This window comes from Plecotus auritus (assembly GCF_963455305.1).
Source record: "Plecotus auritus genome assembly, chromosome: 7".
Taxonomy (NCBI): Eukaryota; Metazoa; Chordata; class Mammalia; order Chiroptera; family Vespertilionidae; genus Plecotus; species Plecotus auritus.
In genome coordinates this window covers 2,821,622-2,844,184 of record NC_137774.1, presented here as the reverse complement: position 1 = coordinate 2,844,184, position 22,563 = coordinate 2,821,622, and the positions used below count along the sequence as shown (strand labels likewise).

Sequence of the window (22,563 nt, the reverse complement as noted above, 5' to 3'; positions counted from 1 at the left end):
AACCTGGGACCCTTCAGTCCGCAGGCCGACGCTCTATCCACTGAGCCAAACCGGTTTTGGCTGGCCTGTGTCTTTGGTGCTGGGATGGGGTCCACTGGCAGGGACCCCTGTCTCTTCTGTCCTGGCTTCTCTGCCCACCCCATGAACACACACACACACACACACACGCACATACACACGCACACGCACACATGCACAGACACAGCAGCTAGCGTCCCACAGCACAGGAAAGTACAATGGCTGCGCTCCCGGCGCCCACAAGCTGTGCAGCGGATGGCCTTCTGGCATAAATACCTCCCCCCCCCCCCCCCCCCCCCCCCCCCCGCCGAGCGGCTCGCCAAGGGGAGGATTAGCCTGAGCTGGGACACAGCGAGCATGAGCGGTGCATTGGCCAGAGCTCTCCCCTCGGGCTCCCCGCACGGCTCGGCCGCGGCTCCCTGGGGGCTGCCAGTTCCACCCGCCCGCCCGTGGGTGATCTGTGCGTGGTGTCAGTAAAGGCTGTTATGACATTTTTAAAATATATTTTATTGATTTTTTACAGAGAGGAAGGGAGAGGGAGAGAGAGTTAGAAACATCGATCAGCTGACTCCTACACCCTCCTACTGGGGATGTGCTCACAACCAAGGTACACGCCCTTGACCGGAACCGAACCTGGGACCCTTCAGTCTGCAGGCCGACGCTCTACCCACTGAGCCACACCGGTCAGGGCTGTTGTGACATTATTAGCGCTCCACACGCCAGCAAAGGACGGTGGCCTATGGCCTCTTCATGCGCGTCTGCTGCGAGGCCACAGCAGCAAAAGGCTTGTTTCTTTCCTGCCGCTTCCCTCCCAGAAACAACCTCGCCGCCTGGGGAGCCAGCGGCCGCAGCCAAGGCTCCCAGGAGGGGAGACAGTGGGACAGGGAGACCCCCAGGAGACCCCAGAGCGCACCCAGGAGTGTTGACCGCCCCCCCCCCGGGGGCAGGGAGGTGTCTGTGCAGTGGAAGAGGGGGTGGGGGGGGTTGGGCTTCAGGAAAGCCAGGACTTGCTGGGTGGGTGGAGCTGGGGGACCCCGGCTCTGCCCTCCTCGCACCCACAGGGGACCCAGGTGGCTGACCTGCCGTTGGATTGTATCACCTTGCACAAGGTTTTAAAAAACGGAGCCTACATTTTAAAACCACGCGACTCCCCAGGAGAAGCCTAGGTTTCTGACTCTTAAAATAGCTGCGCCCACGTTCACTGAAGGGTCCCAGGTTCGATTCCAGCCAAGGGCACAGGCCCGGGTTGTGGGCTCGATCCCCAGTCGGGGGGGCGTGCAGGAGGCAGCCGATCCATGATTCTCATCATTGATGTTTCTGTCTCTCTCCCTTCCTCTCTGAAATCAATAAAAACATCCATGATGAGAATCATGGATCGGCTGCCTCCTGCACGCCCCCCGACTGGGGATCGAGCCCACAACCCAGGCCTGTGCCCTGATCGGGAATTGAACCATGACCTCCTGGTTCAGAGGTCGATGCTCCACCACTGAGCCACGCCAGCCAGACTCACCTTCTTTTTTTTTTTTTTAAATATATATTTTATTGATTTTTTTTTACAGAGAGGAAGGAAGAGTGATAGATAGTCAGAAACATCGATGAGAGAGAAACATCGATCAGCTGCCTCCTGCACACTCCCTACTGGGGATGTGCCCGCAACCAAGGTACATGCCCTTGACCGGAATCGAACCTGGGACCTTTCAGTCCGCAGGCCGACGCTCTATCCATTGAGCCAAACCGGTTTTGGCCAGACTCACCTTCTGAATTCTGGCTTCCGACAGAGGGAAGGCCACCTCTCAGACGACCCCCCTGCAGGTGGCTCTCCTTTGGGGGAGACCTGTCTTCTCCCCTCCCCTTTGGCCTAAAATGCCAGCCAACCAGGTGTACATGCGCCCCCGAGCGTTCTTTTTTTTTTTTTTTTTTTTAATATATTTTATTGACCTTTTTACAGAGAGGAAGGGAGAGAGAGAGCTAGAAACATTGATGAGAGAGAAACATCGATCAGCTGCCTCCTGCACACCTCCCACTGGGGATGTGCCCGCAACCAAGGCACATGCCCTTGACCGGAATCGAACCCGGGACCCCTCAGTCCACAGCCCGACGCTCTATCCGCTGAGCCAAACCGGTTTTGGCCCCTGAGCGTTCTTGAGTGACACACACACACCTGGAAGGGCCGTTTCAGCCTCCGGGTAGAGTGCTTGGGCCGTGACCCGGGGATGGGGCCACTGCCGTGGAGTGTGGCCGATGAGGATGCCCAGGCGTGAGGCACGATTCAGAGCCCAGAAGGGACCCTGCCCTCTGGCTTGGTAGCCAGCCCGCCGCCACGCTCACTTCTCCCGCCACCACTCATCCCTCTTCCGCACGGAGGCGCGGTCAGCGTGTCCTTGTCTGGTGCAAATCTGTTACCTCCTGGAGCAGCTCGTTAGTCCGCCAACAGCCATTCATCATCGGTCTTCGCGTTCGCCGAGAGCGAGGCGATGAGATCATGGACCAGGGCCGGGTGGGTTTTGATGGAGAATAAGCAGAAAAGGCAGGAGCATGAGTCGCCGATGGAGCAAAATGGCTCAGGAGGGGGCTGGCGGGGGGCTGAGGGGCAGCTCAGGGGCTGGGGTGGGGCCTGGTTGGAGGGGACCAGGGCCCAGTGGACTTGAGTAAAGGCTTTCTCCTCCCCTAAGCCAGGCTGTAGGGTCCCTTCTCGGCTGGAGAGGCCCTCAGGGTCATCCGGGGCCTGGGGCTCCTCCCAGCCTGGGGCTTCCCAGTCTCCACATGTGAAGCAGCGGAGGGGTGGGTGGGAGGGGGGCACACAGGCCTTTATAGAGATGGAGGGGCCTTAGCGCATTTCCAGTCACTCATTTCACAGCAGAGAAACCCAGGACTTGGACCAGTCACCCAGCCATGGTTACTGGGGGGTCTGAGGTTAGAACTTGGGCCCACACAGCCGCCCTGCTTCTGGAAGAGCTTGTGGTCACAGGCGTGTTTGAACTTGGATCAGAAAGCCACGGGGAGCCGAGCAGTGTCTGACCAGAGAGGGCCAGAGGATGGGCGAAGGCTGCAAAGCAAAATCAGAGGGTGTTCAGGGCGGGTGTAGAAGCCACAGGGGAGACAGAGGCCGAGGCTGGAGGGAGGCCCCTGGCACCCGCCGAGAGGGCGTCTCTTCCCAGCGCTGACTCTGTGCCCGCAGCCCTAGGTCCTGGGGGCTGGCAGCGCCCGGATGCTTCCGACCGCGGGGGGCCGGGGAAGTCCCGCTGGAGGGAGGCACCGTGATCCCGGGCCCGGTCCTCTCGCCCCGCCCAGGCCGGGAGGGCGCGCTGCTGGGCCTCCGCCACGAGGTGGCGCCGACGCGCCGAGGAAGCCGGGCAGCGGATCCCGAGCCGCCTCCGAGGAAACAATGCGGCGCCTCCCCGCGTAGCGCGGCGCGGGCCAGACGCGGACACCCGAGCGCACGGGCGGGCAGGACGCCGTCGCCGAGAGCCATGGGCGCTGAGCGGCGCCGGGTCGGGGAGCGGCGCGGGCCGGAGGCGCGGGGGGCCAGGGCGCGGGCCGGGGGCCGCCTGTAGCCGGCACCGAGGGCGCGGGCCCGGGATGAGGGCGCCCGCGGCGGGGAGCCCGTCTGCGCGCGGCGCCGTCCCGCCCAGCGAGCGAGCCCGAGCGGGCACACGCGCGGCCGGCGGCCTGGGGGCGCGCCGCCTCCCGGCTCCCAAAATGTGAAGCGGGGAGAGCGGAGACGCAGAGACGGCCCGGCCGGGCGCCCTCGCCGCCCCCGGCAGCCGCGCTCCCCTTCCCCGCCCGCCGAGGCCGCGCCGACCCCGCGGCCCCGACCCCGCCTCGCTCGGACTCGGCTTCACCCGCAGCGGGTTCGCGGCCCGGACGCGGCGGGACAGGCCCGGGACGGGGCGCGCGGCCTCGCCTGGGCTCCTCGCTCCCCGCCCGGACGAGTTTGAACAATGATCACAGTCAACCCCGATGGGAAGATAATGGTCAGAAGATGCCTGGTCACCCTGAGACCGTTTCGGTAAAGTTCCCCGAGGGGCGCGGGGTAGGGTCGTGCGGGGTAGCTGTGCGCGGGGTAGGGGTGCGCGGGGTAGGGGCGCGCGGGGTAGAGGTGCCCGGGGTCGGGGGGCGCGGGGTCAGTCCCCGCAGGGGTGCGTGCCGGTGGCAGAGGGGCCCTGGAGGCGGCCGGTGGCGCTGGGGTTCGGGTTCCCGCGGGGAGGGGTGTGCAATGCTGAGACGTGTCCGAGTGGGTCTGGTTTGGAGAGGGCTCCGGGTGCGAAGGCGGGGATGGCGCAGGGAGCTCCGGGTTGTGGTCCTGGGCTGGGTAAGTGCCCAGTTTGCCCCTCCTGGCGGATGCCCCACCCCTGGCGTCGAAGTTCTTGGCCCTGCACCTCTCGGCCCTGGAGCCCTGGTCGGCGCTCCCCCTTCTCCTGGGCCCCCCTTCCCTCCCCGCTTCAGCGAGCACTCCCCTTCTCCAAGTGGGGTGTGGGCTGTCTCCAACAGGGGCCCCTGAGATTGGGGCAAGGACCCTCTCTAATGGGGATTCAACCCCCAATGCGGGCAGAGGAGAGGGGGGTCAGGGGGGGCGCACTCCGGCTGGGCCACTGGTGAGGGTACAGGAGCCTGCGGCTTGGGCTCTGGGAGGGGCGGAGTTTGAGGCCCCCCCCCCCCGCCCCGCCCCCCGCCTTGAGGTCTCCTGATGAGCAGACCTTGCTTCTTGGGGCTCCCGCCTCTCCTGCAGTTCATCCCTCCACCCCGGGCCTGTGTTCCGGCTGAGGAGACAGCCCCCTGGAAGGCAGGAGCCGTGGGTACCCCCACTGTCTGGGGGGTGCGGGAGGACCATGAGGCTGGGGGACTCGAGGGCAGGGCCTTGAGCGGGCGAAGGGGAGCGGTTCGGGAGCCCTCACATAGGTTCCCAAGGGAAGGGGCGCCTCGGAGAGGGGTCTTGCTCCTCAGGAAACCCTCTGACCTCCAGCTGACCCGGGCTGTTGGGGGGTCCTCACCCTGTCTCACCCTCCCCCCCCCACTCCCCCCCATCTGCCCTGCCGTCCAGGCTGCAGGAGCCCAGCCGCTGACCCGAGCTTGATGAGCTGGCAGAGCTGAAAGGGGATCCCTCCCCGCCAGGCCGGGCTGAGGAACCCCTTCTCCCCGCTGCATCCCTGGGGTCCTGCCCTGGTTCTTTCAAGCTCTGGGGGTGCACAGGCTTCCCTCCCCCCAAGATGTGTCCCTTCACCTCAGGGTCTCCCTGGGCCAGAGACCCACAGCCTCAGTGGGTCTTTGTGTCCCTTCAGACGGGGGGTTGGGGGGGCAGCCTCCAGCCATGTCGCCCCCACATGCAGTCCTCAAGGCAGGCGCTGGCCTCAGGACTGGGGTCTGGCTGAGAGAGACGCAGGCAAGGTGTGTGGGGAGTTCAGGTTCTGGGCTCCAGGCTAGATGCCTGCTCCTGGCAGGTCTGTGGGCCCTGGCAGCTCAGGACCCCGGCTCTCAGGCAGCCCATGGCCGGGGAAGGGAGCGGGGAGTGAGGGACGAGGAACCGGAGGGTCCAGCCTTGTCCTCAGGCTGGGAGGACCTTCCTGGGTGTGCGACCACCTCCTCTCACACGGTCCCTCTGGCCGCTGGCCTGAGACCAGCCTGCTCTCGTCTCGGGGATCCCAGGCCCTGGCCCCAGTGGGGCCTGGAGTGTGGACAGCACGAGAGCCTGGTCCCTGTGCCGTCTCGCTGTCCTCCCTGTTGTCTCCGGGGCGGGGCGGTGGGGGGAGCTCCAGGCCCCTCTCGGCGTTGGGGTGCTGCCCCTTCTCCGACTTAGTCTCGAACAGCTTCCTTTCAGCATGGGTGGGAATTCTGTGGCGTTTTTATTTTCTTCGGCAATGATGTGTTTTCTTTAACGGGCCAGGTTTTAATTAAATACTGCTCTGCCAGTTTCCAACAATGAAGATGAAAATGCATGACGCCAGTCGTGCACGGAGAGACAGACACACGTGGGACTTGCGGATGGGGTGGCGGTGAGAGGGCTGGATGCCTCTGGGGTGATTGGGGGGCTCCCCACGGTGAGCACGGCTCCATGTGAGATGGGGTTCCTTAGCCTGACCTGGGGGGGGGGGTCCCCTTTCAGCTCTGTTAGTTCATCCAGTTCTTGGATCGATTTGAAGTCCCAGAACAGCCGGTCAGCGTGGCCCAGTCCAGGAGGTCACGGTTCCATTCCCGGTTCGATGCCCGGGTTGTGGGCTCCGTCCCCATTGGGGGGCGCGCAGGAGGCAGCTGATCCGTGATTCTCTCTCACCGTTGATGTTTCTCTCTCTCTCTCTTCTTCTCCCTTCCTCTCTGAAACTAATAAAAAATATATATATTTTGAAAAAAGATAAAATCCCAGAATAGCTGCTGCCTCTGGCTACCCCAGGACTATGCTGGGAGCGCAGGTCTCCTGTTCGGGCCCAGGATCTGGTACGGAAGCTGCAGGGGCTGGGGCTGGGGACCTGAGGGCGGCTCCCTACTGTCCCTGGCCCGACGCTGATGCCGACCTTGGTGCCTGGCACCTGGTAAATAGCCGGTCACTCGGTGCCGAAGCATGAACAGCCGTCATTTTTTGGCCAGCTCTCCTGACCTCTGTGCCGGCACACGCCTGTGTGACACCCACAAGCAGGCGTTGGCTCACACTGACCAGTCCTCGGCATGGCTGGCCAGCGACCGTGTGCCGCCTGGTGAAGGTGCGGGGTAGGGAGAGGCTGCGCACAGAAGGCGGCCACACGGCCCTGCCCTTCTAGATCTTGCCATCCGGTAGTGAGGGGGGCCACCCCACCCCCTTGAACGGGATAAGGAGGTGGTCGCACACCCAGGACGGACTGCCGCGGCCAGGCCTGTGCCCAGGGCCGAGCAGGCCGGGCTGGACAGGCTCCGGGTGGGTTTTGCCTTGCCCTCTGGCTGGCCTCGGTCCGGCCCAACCCGTCTACACGAGTGGTTCTCAAACTTCAGGGGGTCTCAGCGTTGCCGAGAGCTCAGAAGGCACAGAGCTCTCCCCCACCCCGTCCCCGCCCTGAGTGGCTGGCCAGTAACCCCAGGGGCAGGCTCAGGGACGTATGCCTCCCGCATCTCCACGCCGATGCCGTGGTGGGGACCACGCGCAGAGGGCCTTCGCTAAGGAGGCCCGACCTCCGGCCTCCGTGTGCATCCCTGTCCCTCGCGGCCGTGTGGCAGCTCAGCGGTTGCTCGTGGTGGAGCCGTCTCCCGTGCTGATGGGAGACCTGGCCCAGCTCAGCCCCTGACCGTCCCCTCTGCCGGCCACCAACCCCTTTCACGCAGCCAGTGGGGCGGCCTCACTGACGCCCTGTTCTCCCCGCAGGCTCTTCATCCTGGGCATCGGCTTCTTCTCGCTCTGCTTCCTGATGGCGTCCCTGGGGGGCCAGTTCTCCGCCCGGCGCCCGGGGGACTCCCCGTTCACCATCCGCACAGAAGGTAGCTCGCCGGGGAAGGGGCGTCGGGAGCCGGTGCGCGTGTTTGTGGGTGAGGACGGAGGCCTGCGAGCCCCCAGCGCAGGGGCCTGTCCCAGGCATCCTGCCGCCTCGCGAGTGGACGTGTGGGGGAGAGGGGCCTCGGCTTGGGCTGTGGGACCCTGTGCCGCATGGACCTGGTCCCGGCTGCGGTCACCCTGCTCCTCTCGCCTGGGCTCTCAGCCGGAGGGGGTGGGGGTGGGGGGTGTCTCTGAGCCGCATCGTCCAGGAGGGGTCCTGAGCCGCATTGCCCAGGGGGGGTGTCTCTGAGCCGCATCGCCCAGGGGAGTGTCTCTGAGCCGAGTCACCCAGGCGGCAGGAAAGCTGCCCCTGTTGCTTCCTTAGTGGGCGGGGGAGGAGAGGAGGGATGTGACCCCCGCGTGTTAGGGCCATGCTCTCTGTGCCTGAGGCCACGGCAGGGGCAGGGGGCAGGGGGCAGGCCTGTGGGGGCTCACGTGCCCTCTCTCTGGGCTCCGGGCACAGTCGGGGTCTCACGGCTCTCTGCCCGCGTGCTGCTTGCAGGGCAGTGGACGGAGGTTCAGAGCACGGGCCTTGGGGATGGGCGGACCCGGCTCGTACCCGCTCCCCGAGGGACTTACGTTCAGAGAGGCGAGCAATGGCCGTGTTCCGGTGGGGCGAGGGGCTCAGGCGGCACGTGGTGGGATGGGGGTGCCCGGCAGCCCCCTCCCCGGGTGGGCTGCTCCTTCCTCCTGCCCAGGGCGCCACGGCGGCCTCGGGTCAGCCGCGGGAAAGGGGAACAGAGCCAGTGGGGGAACTGAGGCAAGTGGGCTTTCCCTGCCCCTCGGGGACGTCTCTCTTTTAAGAACATCCTCTCAACCCCGTCGCCCCCCCCACTCCGGCTCAGCTGACTGGCTCCCTGTCCTGTCATCGAGGGGGTGCTCCGGGGGCACTTATTGGGCCTCTGTGTCCCCGTTACACTCCCCCCCTCGCTTTCACATCCACCCCTTTAATCCCCGAGGCCCGAGGCCCGGCAGGAGTGTGGCCTGTATTAGCCTCCACACCCGCGGGCAGTCAGTTGATCCCACCTCCGGCTCCCAGAGACTGAGCCCTCCCCCCGCCTTCCTTCCCTCCCCCGATGGGGGGTGACACATCCACTCCCGGGACTGAGCGAGGAGCGTTCAGAGTGATGCGGACGGGCCCAGCCGGCCCCTGCACCAGCACCAGCTCCGGCACCAGCTGCACCAGCACCAGCTCCGGCACCAGCTTCGGCACCAGCTCCGTGCACGTGCCAGGCGGAGCTGAGTGTGAGGTGGGACGTTGCAGACGAGGGACCGAGGGGGTGCCGGGGTTTCTGTGCAGGAGACGCCAGGATCGCGGCTGGAAGGGTGGCTGGGCCAGTTGTGAGGGTGCTCTGGGGGAGAGCGTGGGGGGACACTGGAGGTCACCTGATCTGCCCCCAGAAGGGCCCTCATGCCTCCTCCCGCTCACCCCCTCCCCAAGAACGTCAGGACCCCGACTCTAATGAGTCCCTCGCGCTGTTGACACGCTCTCTAGTCCGCGCTGTTGACACGCTCTCTAGTCCGGGGTAGGATGTGACAGACACCTCATCCCACATTCCGCACACTCATCGAGGCGTCGGAGGAGCTGCGGGAGCTGAGCTGGGGCGGGGGAGGGGGGGGGGGGAGTCTAACCTGATTCCCGCGCCGCAGCCGGCCTGGCGGGGGGCCCAGGGCTGTGTGCTCCCTCCCAGCCCGGCCCCTCCCGCCTGCCTCCCGCCTCCCTGCCCCTCCCCCCCTTAAGGAATTCGCTTCCTCCTGACGACAGGGGATGTGATGTTGTGTCTGAGGCCCTTGCCTTACCTGCTCAGGGGGCTCCTTCAGTTTCCAGGGGGTGGGGCACTGGGAAAGGGTGGGGGGACAGGAAGAGAGGGCGAGGGAGGACGCCAGAGGCAGAGGGACAGAGAGGAGGGGCCTGGGTGGGCAGTAAACCCCGTGTGTGAGTGCGAGGGGCCACGTGGACCTCGCGTCCCAGCTGCTCATTTGCATGGAAATGTGGGGGAACGTGTGTGAGCCCTGCCATGTGTCACCGGGCCTCACGTTAAACATTCCAGTTTCACTGACGCCAAGCGCGGCGCTCGCTCTGCCCACTGTGCCCTGGTGGTGGCATCCAGGGAGCCAGTCTCCTGGGCGGGGAGGGCGGCCGGACTGGCTGCGTGAAGCTGGCTCCCCCCGCCTTGTCTGGAGCAGATAATGTGGGGACTGCCTTCTGAGGCCTCAGGAGCTTCCGGGGTCCCCTGGGCCCCAGCAGCTGGGGAGGGGGCTTGGGTCTTGGTCCCGGCGATGGGGGTGGCCTGGCGGACCCAGCGGCAGGAGAGGGGCCTGTCTGTTGGTGCTCATGCCCCTCCCCCCTCCCGATTCCCACGCCCATGGGCGGCCCTGCGGCTCGTGGGCCTTTCCTGCCCCCCATGAAAGGACCGGAACATGGCTGTCCCGGAGCAACCCTGGAGCGGTGACCGGCGGAGATGGGGTGCACGTGGCCCAGCCGCCTCGTCCGCCAGGGGGGTCTAAGTCGGGGTCTACACCTGCTGGTTCACCCTTTGTTTTAGGGTCTGCTTCTGAGGACCCCAGCCTGAGGTGCCCCCACCCTTCCCCGGAAACCCCAGGAGCTTCGGGGAGGCCACTGACAGCTCATTTGTCTCGAGAGGTTCAGAGCGGGGTCCTTGGGGCCGCAGGGAGCCGAGCTGGGGGCAGTGCCCGGAGTGGGCGCCTGTGGGCCGCGTGGAGGGCGGTGTCAAACCTTCGCGAGATTCGTTGAAAAGGGGGCGAGGCCTGCGCTCCCACGCGGGCACGTGTGGCGCTGACGGGGGGGCGGAGACTCTCCGGCTGGTGGATGCGATCTTGGTTGACACACCTCGTTTTCATTCATTTTATTCTTCGCAAGGTCTCCCCTGCCCCTCTGGCCTTGGACTTGGTCTTTGGGAACCTGGAGACCCACCTGAGAGTCAGGACACGGTCTCGATGGCCCTGCAGGGGGTCTGGGAGCAGAGCGGGGAGGGATGGTCCTGCAGGGGGTCTGGGAGCAGGGCGGGGAGGGATGCGGTCTGAGAGTCAGGACACGGTCTCGATGGCCCTGCAGGGGGTCTGGGAGCAGAGCGGGGAGGGATGGTCCTGCAGGGGGTCTGGGAGCAGGGCGGGGAGGGATGCGGCCTGAGAGTCAGGACACATTCTCGATGGTCCTGCAGGGGGTCTGGGAGCAGGGCGGGGAGGGATGGTCCTGCAGGGGGTCTGGGAGCAGGGCGGGGAGGGATGCGGTCTGAGAGTCAGGACACGGTCTCGATGGCCCTGCAGGGGGTCTGGGAGCAGGGCGGGGAGGGATGCGGTCGGCAAGGCCGGCAGGAGAACGACTGACCCCTCGAGCACGACTCATCTGCTCCTGTGCCTCTGAGCATGTGGGCAGCGAGGGAAGCGCGGGTCCCGGGCCCCACGTCCTAGAGATTCGAGTGGCAGATGGAGACCAGGGCCCGGGAACGTGGAGTCCAAATCTGGCCAGGGTGCATGGAAGCCGGATCCACAAGTTCTGTCCGGAGCTTGGCGTCGGGGGCCTTTGAGGAACCTGTCCCACTCCCGGGCCTTCTCTGCCATCCCCCAGGCCTGAGGTTACGTCTAAAGCTCGATTCTGCTGAGACCACACTGAGGCCCAGAGAGGCTGAAAGGTTTTCCCAGTGCCACACAGCAGGGTTGGCCCCCGCCCTGCAGGGGACGGGCGGGGCAGGCTCCCTTCCCTGACCCCCTCCTCCTCCTGGGGAGACAGGACTGGGGCTGGGGTCTGAGCCACCCCGGCCTGGAGACCAGGCGGCCTCAGGTGGCCCCAGGCTGCCGGGGCCTCGTCTGACGGACCGCCCTCTGCCCGCAGTGACGGGGGCGCTGGAGTCCCGGGGTGTCCTCCGCAAGATGAGCGACCTGCTGGAGCTGATGGTGAAGCGCGTGGACGCGCTGGCCAGGCTGGAGAACAGCAGCGAGCTGCACCGCGCGCACGGGCCCTTGGCCCTGGACAGGTGAGGGGGCACGGAGCGGGGAGGGTGTGCCGCCTCAGAACGCACTCCTAGAGCTCAGCGGGGGGTGCGTCGGACACCCCCCCCTTTTTTTTTATTCTGGAGAAACTGTAAGAATACAGAGAGCCCCACGGTCATGCAACCCAGGGCGCCTTTCCGCGTCCCCATATTCGACAGCGTTAACGGTGCGTCACGTCGGTGGCCTGTCTTTCCTCCTTTTTTTTTTTTTTTTTTTTAATATATTTTATTGATTTCTTTTTTTACAGAGAGGAAGGGAGAGGGATAGAGAGCTAGAAACATCGATGGGAGAGAAACATCGATCAGCTGCCTCCTGCAAACTCCCTACTGGGGATGTGCCCGCAACCAAGGTACATGCCCTTGACCAGAATCGAACCCGGGACCCTTCAGTCTGCAGGCCGACGCTCCATCCACTGAGCCAAACCGGTTTCGGCTCTTTCCTCCTTTTTTTTTTTTTAAATATATTTTATTGATATTTTACAGAGAGGAAGGGAGAGGGATAGAGAGCTAGAAACATCGATGAGAGAGAAACATCGATCAGCTGCCTCCTGCACACCTCCCACTGGGGATGTGCCCGCAACCAAGGTACATGCCCTTGACCAGAATCGAACCCGGGACCCTTCAGTCTGCAGGCCGACGCTCCATCCACTGAGCCAAACCGGTTTCGGCTCTTTCCTCCTTTTTAATAAAACATCCCGGGTGGAAGCTGAAGGGCCCTTTAGTTGCTTCCCCCGGAGACGAGCGCTTTCCTGGACTCGGAGCAAAGCTTCCAGCGCCTTCTAAGTGCTCTACCCCTGCGTCTCGCACACCCGCGCGCTCCGGCACAGGGTGTGGGGTCGCGGCTCCCTCCGGCGGCGTCCCGCCTGCGCTTTTCCCTCAGCGTGGCAGTTTGGAGCTCTGTCCATTTTTTTTCCTTTTTTAAAATATTGTTTTCTTGATTTCAGAGGGGAAGGAGGAGAGAGTGGGGGGAACATCACGATTGGGAGTCCTGCCCATCCTCCCCACCCTTCCCCCCCCCCCCCCGGTGCGGCTCTGGGGGAGGCGCTGGGCCCGCCACCCCCGGGAGATGAGCGGCACCCCACCTTTCCGACACCGGGAAGCGGATGTGCTGTGTGTGCTCACTGCCGGAGAATTACCGACACTTTGACACCCTTCGGGAAAAGCTGTCCCTCAGCCAGTGTGATTTGCTGAAAGTGTTTTCCTGCTAAAAACTGTGTTTGAAATCCACACTTTGAGGCAATTTGCAGCAAAGCTCCGTCTCGGCCCATGGGGTGACGTAGAAGCCAAAGTCCCAGGCGTTTCCGAGGAGAGAGGCGGGAAGGGAGAGGGAGAGAGACGGAAACATCAGTGATGAGAGAGAATCATCATCGGCTGCCTCCTGCTCGCCCTCCTACAGGGATCGAGTCCGCAACGTGGGCCTGTGCCCTGACCAGGGATCGAACCGTGACCTCCGGTTCCTAGGTCGATGCCCAACCACCGAGCCACGCTGACAGGCCCGCCAGAGTCTTAGAAGTTTACGTAGAGGCTCATTCGGTGTGTGTCTGGGTTTCTTCCTGGCTGGCCCGCCCCTCCCTCCCTGCCCTGCCCTCCATCTCCTGGGGGGGCGGGGCGGGGAGAGAGAGGGGGGGCACACACCATTTCCCAGCTCCAGTCCGGGAAATAGCGACCATCCATTATGACCAGCAGGGCCCATCGAGCCCCAGCAGAGCCATACGTTTCAGGAACAGTTGCTCTGGCTCCGGAGAGAGACAGCAGGCGTGTCCCGGGCTTCTCCCCCCTCCCCCACCCCCTCCCCACGTGGCCGCTGGGCTGCCTCTGGGCCCCTGGGCGCCTCACCTCGGATGCCCGCGGCTGTGGGCGCAGAATGGGGAACACGGTCACACCCTTGACCTGGCAGATCATCGGGGACTCCGTCTTAGGAAGACACGTCGCCTCAGGGCCGGTTCGTTACCTGGTGCTCACGGTGGCCTGTGTAAGCGCGAGGAGGTCTGAGCCGACTTCAGTGACGAGGAGGTCTGAGCCGACTTCAGTGACGTAGGCAGCCTCGGCAGACAAGTGTGTTGATGGGGAAAGGCAGGGTTTTTCCCGTTTTAATCCTCACCAGAGGATATGTTTTTGTTGGCTTTAGAGAGAGAGGAAGAGAGAGAAACATGGAGTGAGAGAAACGTGGATCAGTTGCCTCTGTGAGTGCCCTGGCCGGGGATCAAACCCGCCACCTGCGTACGTGCCCTCCCTGGGAATTGAACCCTCAACCCTTTGGTGTAGGGGGACGGAGCTCCAACCACCGGAGCCACCCGGCCAGGGCGGGCATGCGAGGTTTTAATGGTAAGGGAAAGTGTGAAAAGAGCAGTTATGTAATTACAGGGTTGGGTTATATAGGGTGTAAAACGGAGTAAAAATAAAACACTGCAGAAAAGATGGTGGAAAGGAGATATGTCAAAATTCCTGTCTGTGGGGAATGAGACAAGGGTTTTGTGTGTTTTTTTAAATGTATTTTTATTGATTTCAGAGAGGAAGGGAGAGGTAGAGAGAGAGAGAAACATCAATGATGAGAGAGAACCATTGATCGGCTGCCTCCTTCACGCCCCCCACTGGGGATTGAGCCCATAACCCTGGCATGTACCCTTGACCGGAATTGAACCTGGGACCCTTCAGTCTACAGGCCGACACTCTCTCTATCCACTGAGCCAAACTGGCTAAGGTGAGATAAGGGTTTTTCCCCAAAAAAATTTTTGTTTTGAAAATAAGCTGTATTTAAAAACTCAAAAATGCTTCTACACATCCCCAGTCCAACTCCAGCTCTGTTCCAATCAAAAGTGGGAAGATATCTATCTATTATCTATTATCTATCATCTCTCTACCTATCTATCTATCTATCGGTCTATCTATCATCTATCTATCATTTATCATCTACCATCTGTCTATCAACTATCTATTACCTGTCTATCATCTATCTATCTATCTATCTATCTACCTACCTACCTGTCTATCTACCTATCTATCTATCTATCTATTGGTCTATCTATCAATCTATCATCTATCTATCATTTATCATCTACCATCTATCATTTATCATCCATCATCTATCTACCATCTATCTACCAACTATCTATTACCTGTCTATCTATCTATCTATCTATCTACCTACCTATCTATCTGGCACATGTATGCATATTTCCTGGTGCGGACAGAGGAGTCATCTCGGTTCTTGCTGGGGGAGGGGCTGGCAGGCCCGTGGTCATCTGTTCGGAGCCCCCACAGCACCAGGGGCTCTGGATGGGGGTGAAGATGGGCCGAGAAGGAGCAGTGAAAATGCAGGGGCGGGGGGTTCCCTGTGTCTGCGGGCACCTGGAGCTGGAGTCTCCGTGTTTTTAAAGGAAAGCGCTCCGTTTCATAATAAAATAACAATTCCCAGCAAGCACGTTGGCCAGCTGTGCAGAAATCGATACCCCGTTAACTGAATGTCACCCCCTAAGTCATGGGAGGAGCTGGAATGTAACCCTCCTTCCCTGGGCGTCCTGGGCGGTAGCTCCTCGGGTCGGGAAGGCCGGCCGGATGGTGATGGCCTTCAGGGCTGGCCGGAGCCTGGCGTGGCTTTCTTCTCCTTTCCGAGCAAGAAGTGACCCTCGTGGGGGTTCCTGGTGCCTAGTAGGCGCGCAGAAAGCACTCAGGCCGGGTCGCGCGCCGAGAACACAGACCGGTTGTGCGGCTGCAGTGGGCGGGGCAGGCGGGCCCAGTGGGGCTGGCTTCCACCTTCTCGGGCCAGTTCCCTCCTCAAAGAAGGGGCGGGCCTGCAGGTACTGAGGTCCCATCTAGCTCAGAGCTCCTGGGATTTGGGCGAGCTCCCTCCCGAACCCGGGCAGGTTCTCCAGGCTCCAGTGCCCCACGGAGGGCAATGGGAAGGGTTCGGGCACAGCGAGGGGTGGGGCACCTGTTAGGCCTCTCCCCATGGGGCCGGGCAGGGTGGCCTCCGCAGCAGGTGCCCGCAGATCCCCAGCCGTGGCGTTCCCCCTCGGACCCCAGCCCGGGGCTGTTTGTAGACCGCCGTGTCTCAGTCTGATTTGGGCCACGGGGGGCACCTTTATGGGAGAGGGGACCTCCCCAGGTCTGTGGTTACCAGAGGAAGGACTGGGCTCCGGCAGGGGACACGGAGCCGGAGGGGACCGAGCAGGCCTGGTTGTCCGCACAGCCCGGTGGTGCTGAGAGCCGGGCAACCTCATGACTGCCACATGGGGGGCGGGGGAGGGGGTTTGGGGTCGCCGTGTGACCCTGAGCCAGCCACCCAGCCTTGCTGCGCCTTGCTTTCCTCATCTGTACAATGGGGCCATTGCAAGGAATCACGGTGTGAGGGGAACGGCCCGGCCAGGGAGCGCCCCCAGGGCTCTGTTACCATCATCGTCACTCGAGGAGTGCTTTCCTCCCGTCCTCCCCACAGTCTGGGGGAGCCCTGCCTCCCTGGGCTGCGTCCCGACGTCAGGGCCTTCCCCTAGAACAGTGGTCGGCAAACTCCTTCGTCAACAGAGCCAAATAGCAACAGGACAACGATTGAAATTTTTTTTTAAATATATTTTATTGATATTTTACAGAGAGGAAGGGAGAGGGAGAGAGAGTTAGAAACATCGATGAGAGAGAAACATCCATCAGCTGCCTCCTGCACACCCCCTACTGGGGATGTGCCCGCAACCAAGGTACATGCCCTTGACCGGAATCGAACCTGGGACCCTTGAGTCTGCAGGACGACGCTCTATCCACTGAGCCACACCGGTCAGGGCTGAAATTTCTTCTGAGAGCCACATTTTTTAAACTTAAACTTCTTCTAACGCCACTTCTTCAAAATAGACTCGCCCAGGCCGTGGTATTTTGTGGAAGAGCCACACTCAAGGGGCCAAAGAGCTGCATGTGGCTCGCGAGCCGCAGTTTGCCGATCACAGCCCTAGAAACACTGTTAAAAAGTGGATTAGTTTCCTGCGGCCACTAAGTCTGAGATAAGGTGTGGGCAGGGCCGAGCTCCCTTTGCGGTTCTCGGGGCGTCTGTCCCAGCCCCTGCCCTGGCTGCTGGGAGTTTCTGGGTTCAGGAGCGCCCCGTGTGCGCGTCTCGGTCCAGACTTGCCCTTGTTAGAAGGACACGGTCATCCTGGAATCGGGCTCACCCTGCCCCAGTATGACCTCACGTGAACTCCCCTAATTTCATCGGAAGTGGCCCTATTTTCACACAAGGTCACAGTTTAAGGTACTGGGGGTTAGGGCTGAAACATGTAAATGGGAGGGGGGCACCATTTAACCCACAGTGAAATGGTATTTTGTGGCTGTGTTGGTAGAAAGACAAACATATTAACATTACTTTTTTATAGATAATTCTTTTTTTAAAAATATATTTTATTGATTTTCTACTGAGAGGAAGGGAGAGGGATAGAGAGCCAGAAACATCGATGAGAGAGAAACATCGATCAGCCGCCTCCTGCACACCCCCTACTGGGGACGTGCCCGCAACCAAGGTACATGCCCTTGACCTGAATCGAACCTGGGGCCCCTCAGTCCGCAGGCCGACGCTCTATCCACTGAGCAAAACTGGTCAGGGCTAGGTAATTCTTTAAAAAATGTATTTTTATTGACTTCAGAGAGGAAGGGAGAAGGAGAGGGAGATAGAAACATCCATGATGGGAGAGAATCATTGATCGGCTGCCTCCTGCACACCCCCCACTGGGATCAAGCCCGCAACCCAGGCATGTGCCCTGACCGGGAATCGAGCAGTGACCTCCTGGTTCATAGGTGGATGCTCAGCCCCTGAGCCACACCGCCTGGGCTAACATTACATTTAAAACATTTCTTTGACCTACAGTTTCCCCCCTGATTTTTAAGGAAATGGAAACATTTTCATGGACCCCTGAAAACACTGTGGGCCTTGGCACTGCCCCTCCCGGGCCTGATGGAGGAGACAGCCCTCTGCCACCCTGAGCCCACAGTGACCCCACCATGGCTCCAGGTTCCCCAGGGCCCCGTCGGCTGGAGGCAGCTGCAGGCTGCCCCCCAACCCACTTCCCCTTTTTCTTTCCCACTGAGCCTCTCCCAGTCGTGGACGTGCTGTGGCTTGAGGTCTCAGGGCATCGACTTTTATTCCCTTTTAAAAAAGAAAGCTTCTGCCCTGACCAGTTTGGCTCAGTGGATAGAGCGTCGGCCTGCGGACTGAAGGGTCCCGGGTTCGAATCCGGTCAAGGGCATGTACCTTGGTTGCGGGCACATCCCCAGTGGGGGATGTGCAGGAGGCAGCTGATGGATGTTTCTCTCTCATCGATGTTTCTAACTCTCTATCCCTCTCCCTTCCTCTCTGTAAAAAATCAATAAAAAGAAAATATATATATATATATTTTAAAATATACTTTATTGATATTTCACAGAGAGGAAGGGAGAAGGATAGAGACCTAGAAACATTGATGAGAGAGAAACATCCATCAGCTGCCTCCTGCACACCCCCCACTGGGGATGTGCCCGCAACCAAGGTACATGCCCTTGACCGGAATCGAACCCGGGACCCTTCAGTCCGCAGGCCGACGCTCTAGCCACTGAGCCAAACAGGTTTCCGCAATAAAATATATTTAAAAAAAAAAAAGAAAGAAAGAAAGAAAGAAAGCTTCCCAGAGACAGAGCCTGATCATACCGTATTTGAAAATAGAAGGTTGCCCGCGTGCTCAGTCCGGGGTAATAATAGTCACGCCGAGAGTTGGTGTCGAACGAGCTGAACTTGTGAAATCAGACAGCTGCCATCCGCACTGTTTCAAGCCCGAGCCGCTGGTGTGCTTTATGCAGAGGCGCTTGTCGTAGGAAAACGGCTGAATCCCCCCCAAAATAAAGTGCTCCGCTCCGCGGCTAGATTTCTGCCACTGCCTCTCGGGGGCGGGCGGGTGGGGTGGCGGCTGTAGGTGGGGCGTGGCAGCACCTCCTACTGAGTGCCCGCTACACGCGGAGCCTCTCACATTCCGCCCGAGGTCTGAGCCTCACGACCGCTCCCGAGGTAGTTGAGGTCGTTCGGGTTTTCTAGGAGCCGGACCCGGAGTTCCGAGAGGCTAGGTAACTTGCCCAAGGTCACACAGCTGTCCGGTGGAGTCAGGGTTTGAATCCAGGACCCTCATTCTTTCCAGTACACCCCCAAATAACGTGCGAGTCACTGACCCAGGGCTTGGGCAAGTCAAGGGCACCGCCCCCCCCTCCACAGCTGTTATTTCTCTCCAACGAGAGGGGCACAGGTCAGAGGAGTGGGGGGGGGGGGGACCTGAACTCACTTTTTGTGACGGATTAAAACCACTTTATTTCTTCTCTCTCTCTTTATTTGTTTGTTTTGGTTTTATATTTTTATTGATTTCAGAGAGGAAGGAAGAGGGAGAGGGTGAGAGAGAAACATCCATGATGAGGGAGAGTCCTGGATCGGCTGCCTCCTGCCCGCCCCACACTGGGGATGGAGCCCGCCACCCGGGCGTGTGCCCTGAGCAAGAGAAGCATTTGTCTTTTAACTCTTTTCTCGTTCTTGTTTGTAACCACGGAGACGGTTGTGGGTTGAATTCTGTCTTCCAGAAAGTCACGTTGAAGTCCGGACCCCCAATCCCTAGGGGTGGGATCTGATTTGGAAATAGGATCTTTGGCCCGGCCGGCGTGGCTCAGTGGTTGAGTGTCGACCTATGAACCAGGAGGTCACGGTTCGATTCCCAGTCAGGTCACATGTCCGGCTTGTGGGTTCCATCCCCAGAGGGGGGTGTATGCAAGAGGCAGCCAATCAATGATTCTCTCTCATCATTGATGTTTCTCTCTCTCTCTTTCTCCCTCTCTCCCTCCCCCTTCTCTCTGAAATCAATATAAATATAGGGGGGGGGGAAGATAAAGGAAATAGGGTCTTTGCAGACGTCACTAAGTTAAGACGAGGACGTCCTGCCTCTGGCTGGGCCGTGACCCAGTGACGGGTGTCCCTATCAGAAGAGGAAGTTTGGACACAGGAGACTGAGTGAAGACGGAGAGGGGGTGATGCAGCCACAGCCCAGGGTCTCCAAGCGCTGCCGCCCCTGCCTCCCCTGCCTCCCCACCCCCCCTTCTCCCTTACCCCCCCCACCCCATCAGGAGCCCGGAGAGAAGCCTTCCCAGTGGGCAGGTCTCCAGCCCAGAGGGGGAGGGGAGGGGGTTTTCTGGAACTGGGAGGAGCCCAGGTGGATAAATCCTCCTTGGACGTAGGTAATTCCATTATGGGGGGCAATAAAGACCCAGTTCTTGTAAAGGGATAAGTGAGAGCTTAAATGCGGGGCCTGCCAAGCCAGAGGACAAGGTGAGAATCAAAGGCAGCGGCGTTAATGGGCTCAGCGGCAGGCAGCTCCCGGGAGAGGCCCCGGGGTCTTCGGGGTCTTCGCCGAGGCGGCAGGGGCGCCGGCAGGGCGAGGGCTGTCTCCGCGGGAGCGTTGGCGCTGAGATAAACGCTGCGTGCTATCCGGTGCCCTTCTCAGAGCTCCGTCGTCGTCAATACAAGGAAATAAATTCTCCCCGGATAAAGGCCACGGAGTCTTGGTGGTGGGTGGAGGGCCGTGATGTTTGTGGCAGTAAATCCATTTAAGACCCTGGGAAGTATTCATTCCTGGGACCGGACAATCGCCTCCTGGAAGGTTAATAGCTGGCAAGTCCCCGGCTGCTTTGGGGGGGTTATCGTGGCGAGATGGCCCTTCCAGGGGGAGCCGCAGAAAGACTCAGGGCAGCGGGCACCTGGGAGGGGGCTGTCCCCAGGAGGCCCCTGGATGCTGCTGCAGCTCCCCCTGGAAGGGCCATCTCGCCACGATAACCCCCCAAAGCAGCCGTGGACAGCCTGGTCCTCCCGTGCACAGCCTGGTCCTCCCGTGCACAGCCTGGTCCTCCCGTGTATGTTTTTAAAATATATTTTTATTGATTTCAGAGAGGAAGGGCGAGGGAGAGAGAGAGAAACATCCATGATGAGAGAATCCTGGATCGGCTGCCTCTGCACGCCCCACACTGGGGATCGAGCCTGCAACCCAGGCCTGTGCCCGGACCGGGAATCGAGCCTTGACCTCCTGGTTCATAGGTTGACGCTCAACCCCTGAGCCACGCCGTCCAGGATGTCTTGGCTTTTGAAGGAATTTCTCAGGCTGCTTGGGCCTCGGGCACTGCCCTCTGACACACGTGCAGACACGCCTGGCACAGGCGGGCTCGGCGTGTGATGCAGTATCTGTGCACTGGGTGGTTAGGGGCCCCTCCAGCCGGGCCGGGCGGGCAGACGGCTCCGGGTCCCGGCCCGGCTTTACCCATCACTGCGTTCCCGTGCAGGGCAGGGTGGCGGCCTGTGAGCCCTGCAGTCTTGCCCTTTGCTCGCTGATAGCCGTCCTGGGCAGGTCACCCGGGCAGGCGCCCCGCTCAGCCCGGGTTTCTCCCCGCAGGTGGCCCCCGGGGGCCGGCCTCATGGAGCGGATCCAGGCCATCGCGCAGAACGTCTCGGACATCGCCGTGAAGGTGGACCAGATCCTGCGCCACAGCCTCATCCTGCACAGCAAGGGTGAGACAGGGCCCCTCCCCTCCCCTCGGGGCCACGTACAGCCCGGTCCTCCCGTGTACAGCCCGGTCCTCCCGTGTACAGCCCGGTCCTCCCGTGTACAGCCCGGTCCTCCTCCCGTGTACAGCCCGGTCCTCCTGTGTACAGCCCGGTCCTCCTCCCGTGTACAGCCCGGTCCTCCTCCCGTGTACAGCCCGGTCCTCCTCCCGTGTACAGCCCGGTCCTCCTGCCGTGTACAGCCCGGTCCTCCTCCCGTGTACAGCCCGGTCCTCCTCCCGTGTACAGCCCGGTCCTCCCGTGTACAGCCCGGTCCTCCCGTGTACAGCTCGGTCCTCCTCCCGTGTACAGCCCGGTCCTCCTCCCGTGTACAGCCCGGTCCTCCTCCCGTGTACAGCCCGGTCCTCCCATGTACAGCCCGGTCCTCCTGCCGTGTACAGCCCGGTCCTCCCGTGTACAGCCCGGTCCTCCCGTGTACAGCCCGGTCCTCCTCCCGTGTACAGCCCGGTCCTCCCGTGTACAGCCCGGTCCTCCTCCCGTGTACAGCCCGGTCCTCCCGTGTACAGCCCGGTCCTCCCGTGTACAGCTCGGTCCTCCCGTGTACAGCCCGGTCCTCCTCCCGTGTACAGCCCGGTCCTCCCGTGTACAGCCCGGTCCTCCCGTGTACAGCTCGGTCCTCCTCCCGTGTACAGCCCGGTCCTCCTCCCGTGTACAGCCCGGTCCTCCTCCCGTGTACAGCCCGGTCCTCCCATGTACAGCCCGGTCCTCCTGCCGTGTACAGCCCGGTCCTCCTGCCGTGTACAGCCCGGTCCTCCCATGTACAGCCCGGTCCTCCTGCCGTATACAGCCCGGTCCTCCCGTGTACAGCCCGGTCCTCCCGTGTACAGCCCGGTCCTCCTCCCGTGTACAGCCCGGTCCTCCCGTGTACAGCCCGGTCCTCCCGTGTACAGCTCGGTCCTCCTCCCGTGTACAGCCCGGTCCTCCTCCCGTGTACAGCCCGGTCCTCCCGTGTACAGCCCGGTCCTCCCGTGTACAGCCCGGTCCTCCCGTGTACAGCCTGGTCCTCCTCCCGTGTACAGCCCGGTCCTCCTCCCGTGTACAGCCCGGTCCTCCTCCCGTGTACAGCCCGGTCCTCCCGTGTACAGCCCGGTCCTCCCGTGTACAGCCCGGTCCTCCTCCCGTGTACAGCCTGGTCCTCCTCCCGTGTACAGCCCGGTCCTCCCGTGTACAGCCCGGTCCTCCCGTGTACAGCCCGGTCCTCCTCCCGTGTACAGCCCGGTCCTCCCGTGTACAGCCTGGTCCTCCTCCCGTGTACAGCCCGGTCCTCCCGTGTACAGCCTGGCCCAAGGGGGCCAGTGCACCGTGGCCGGGATGGCCTCGGGGTCCCTGACTGCTCCCACAGGCTGGCTCTCTAGGCTCTCTGCAGGGCGACATGGGGTTCACCCCCCCGACCTGCCATGAGGGAGCTGAGGACAAGTCCCTGGAGACTCAGGTGGCCCCCTCCATTCCCCTTG

The 22,563-nt window shown here is 61.8% G+C and overlaps 1 protein-coding gene across 2 annotated transcripts in view; it reads left to right on the top strand.

Moving 5' to 3' along the window:
* The first annotated feature begins 3,407 nt into the window (after positions 1 to 3,407).
* Positions 3,408 to 22,563, top strand: part of MGAT5B (alpha-1,6-mannosylglycoprotein 6-beta-N-acetylglucosaminyltransferase B) — a 40,991-nt gene continuing 21,835 nt past the window's right edge. Inside the window, exons 1-4 of one of the 2 annotated variants that reach the window (XM_080679601.1) lie at positions 3,408 to 4,027; positions 7,343 to 7,455; positions 11,364 to 11,505; positions 20,940 to 21,055. In XM_080679601.1, coding sequence (XP_080535727.1) covers positions 3,960 to 4,027; positions 7,343 to 7,455; positions 11,364 to 11,505; positions 20,940 to 21,055 — 439 coding nt within the window. In that variant the 5' untranslated portion in view covers positions 3,408 to 3,959. The remainder of the gene's footprint in view (positions 4,028 to 7,342; positions 7,456 to 11,363; positions 11,506 to 20,939; positions 21,056 to 22,563) is intronic. The other variant, XM_080679600.1, reaches the window with a different exon arrangement.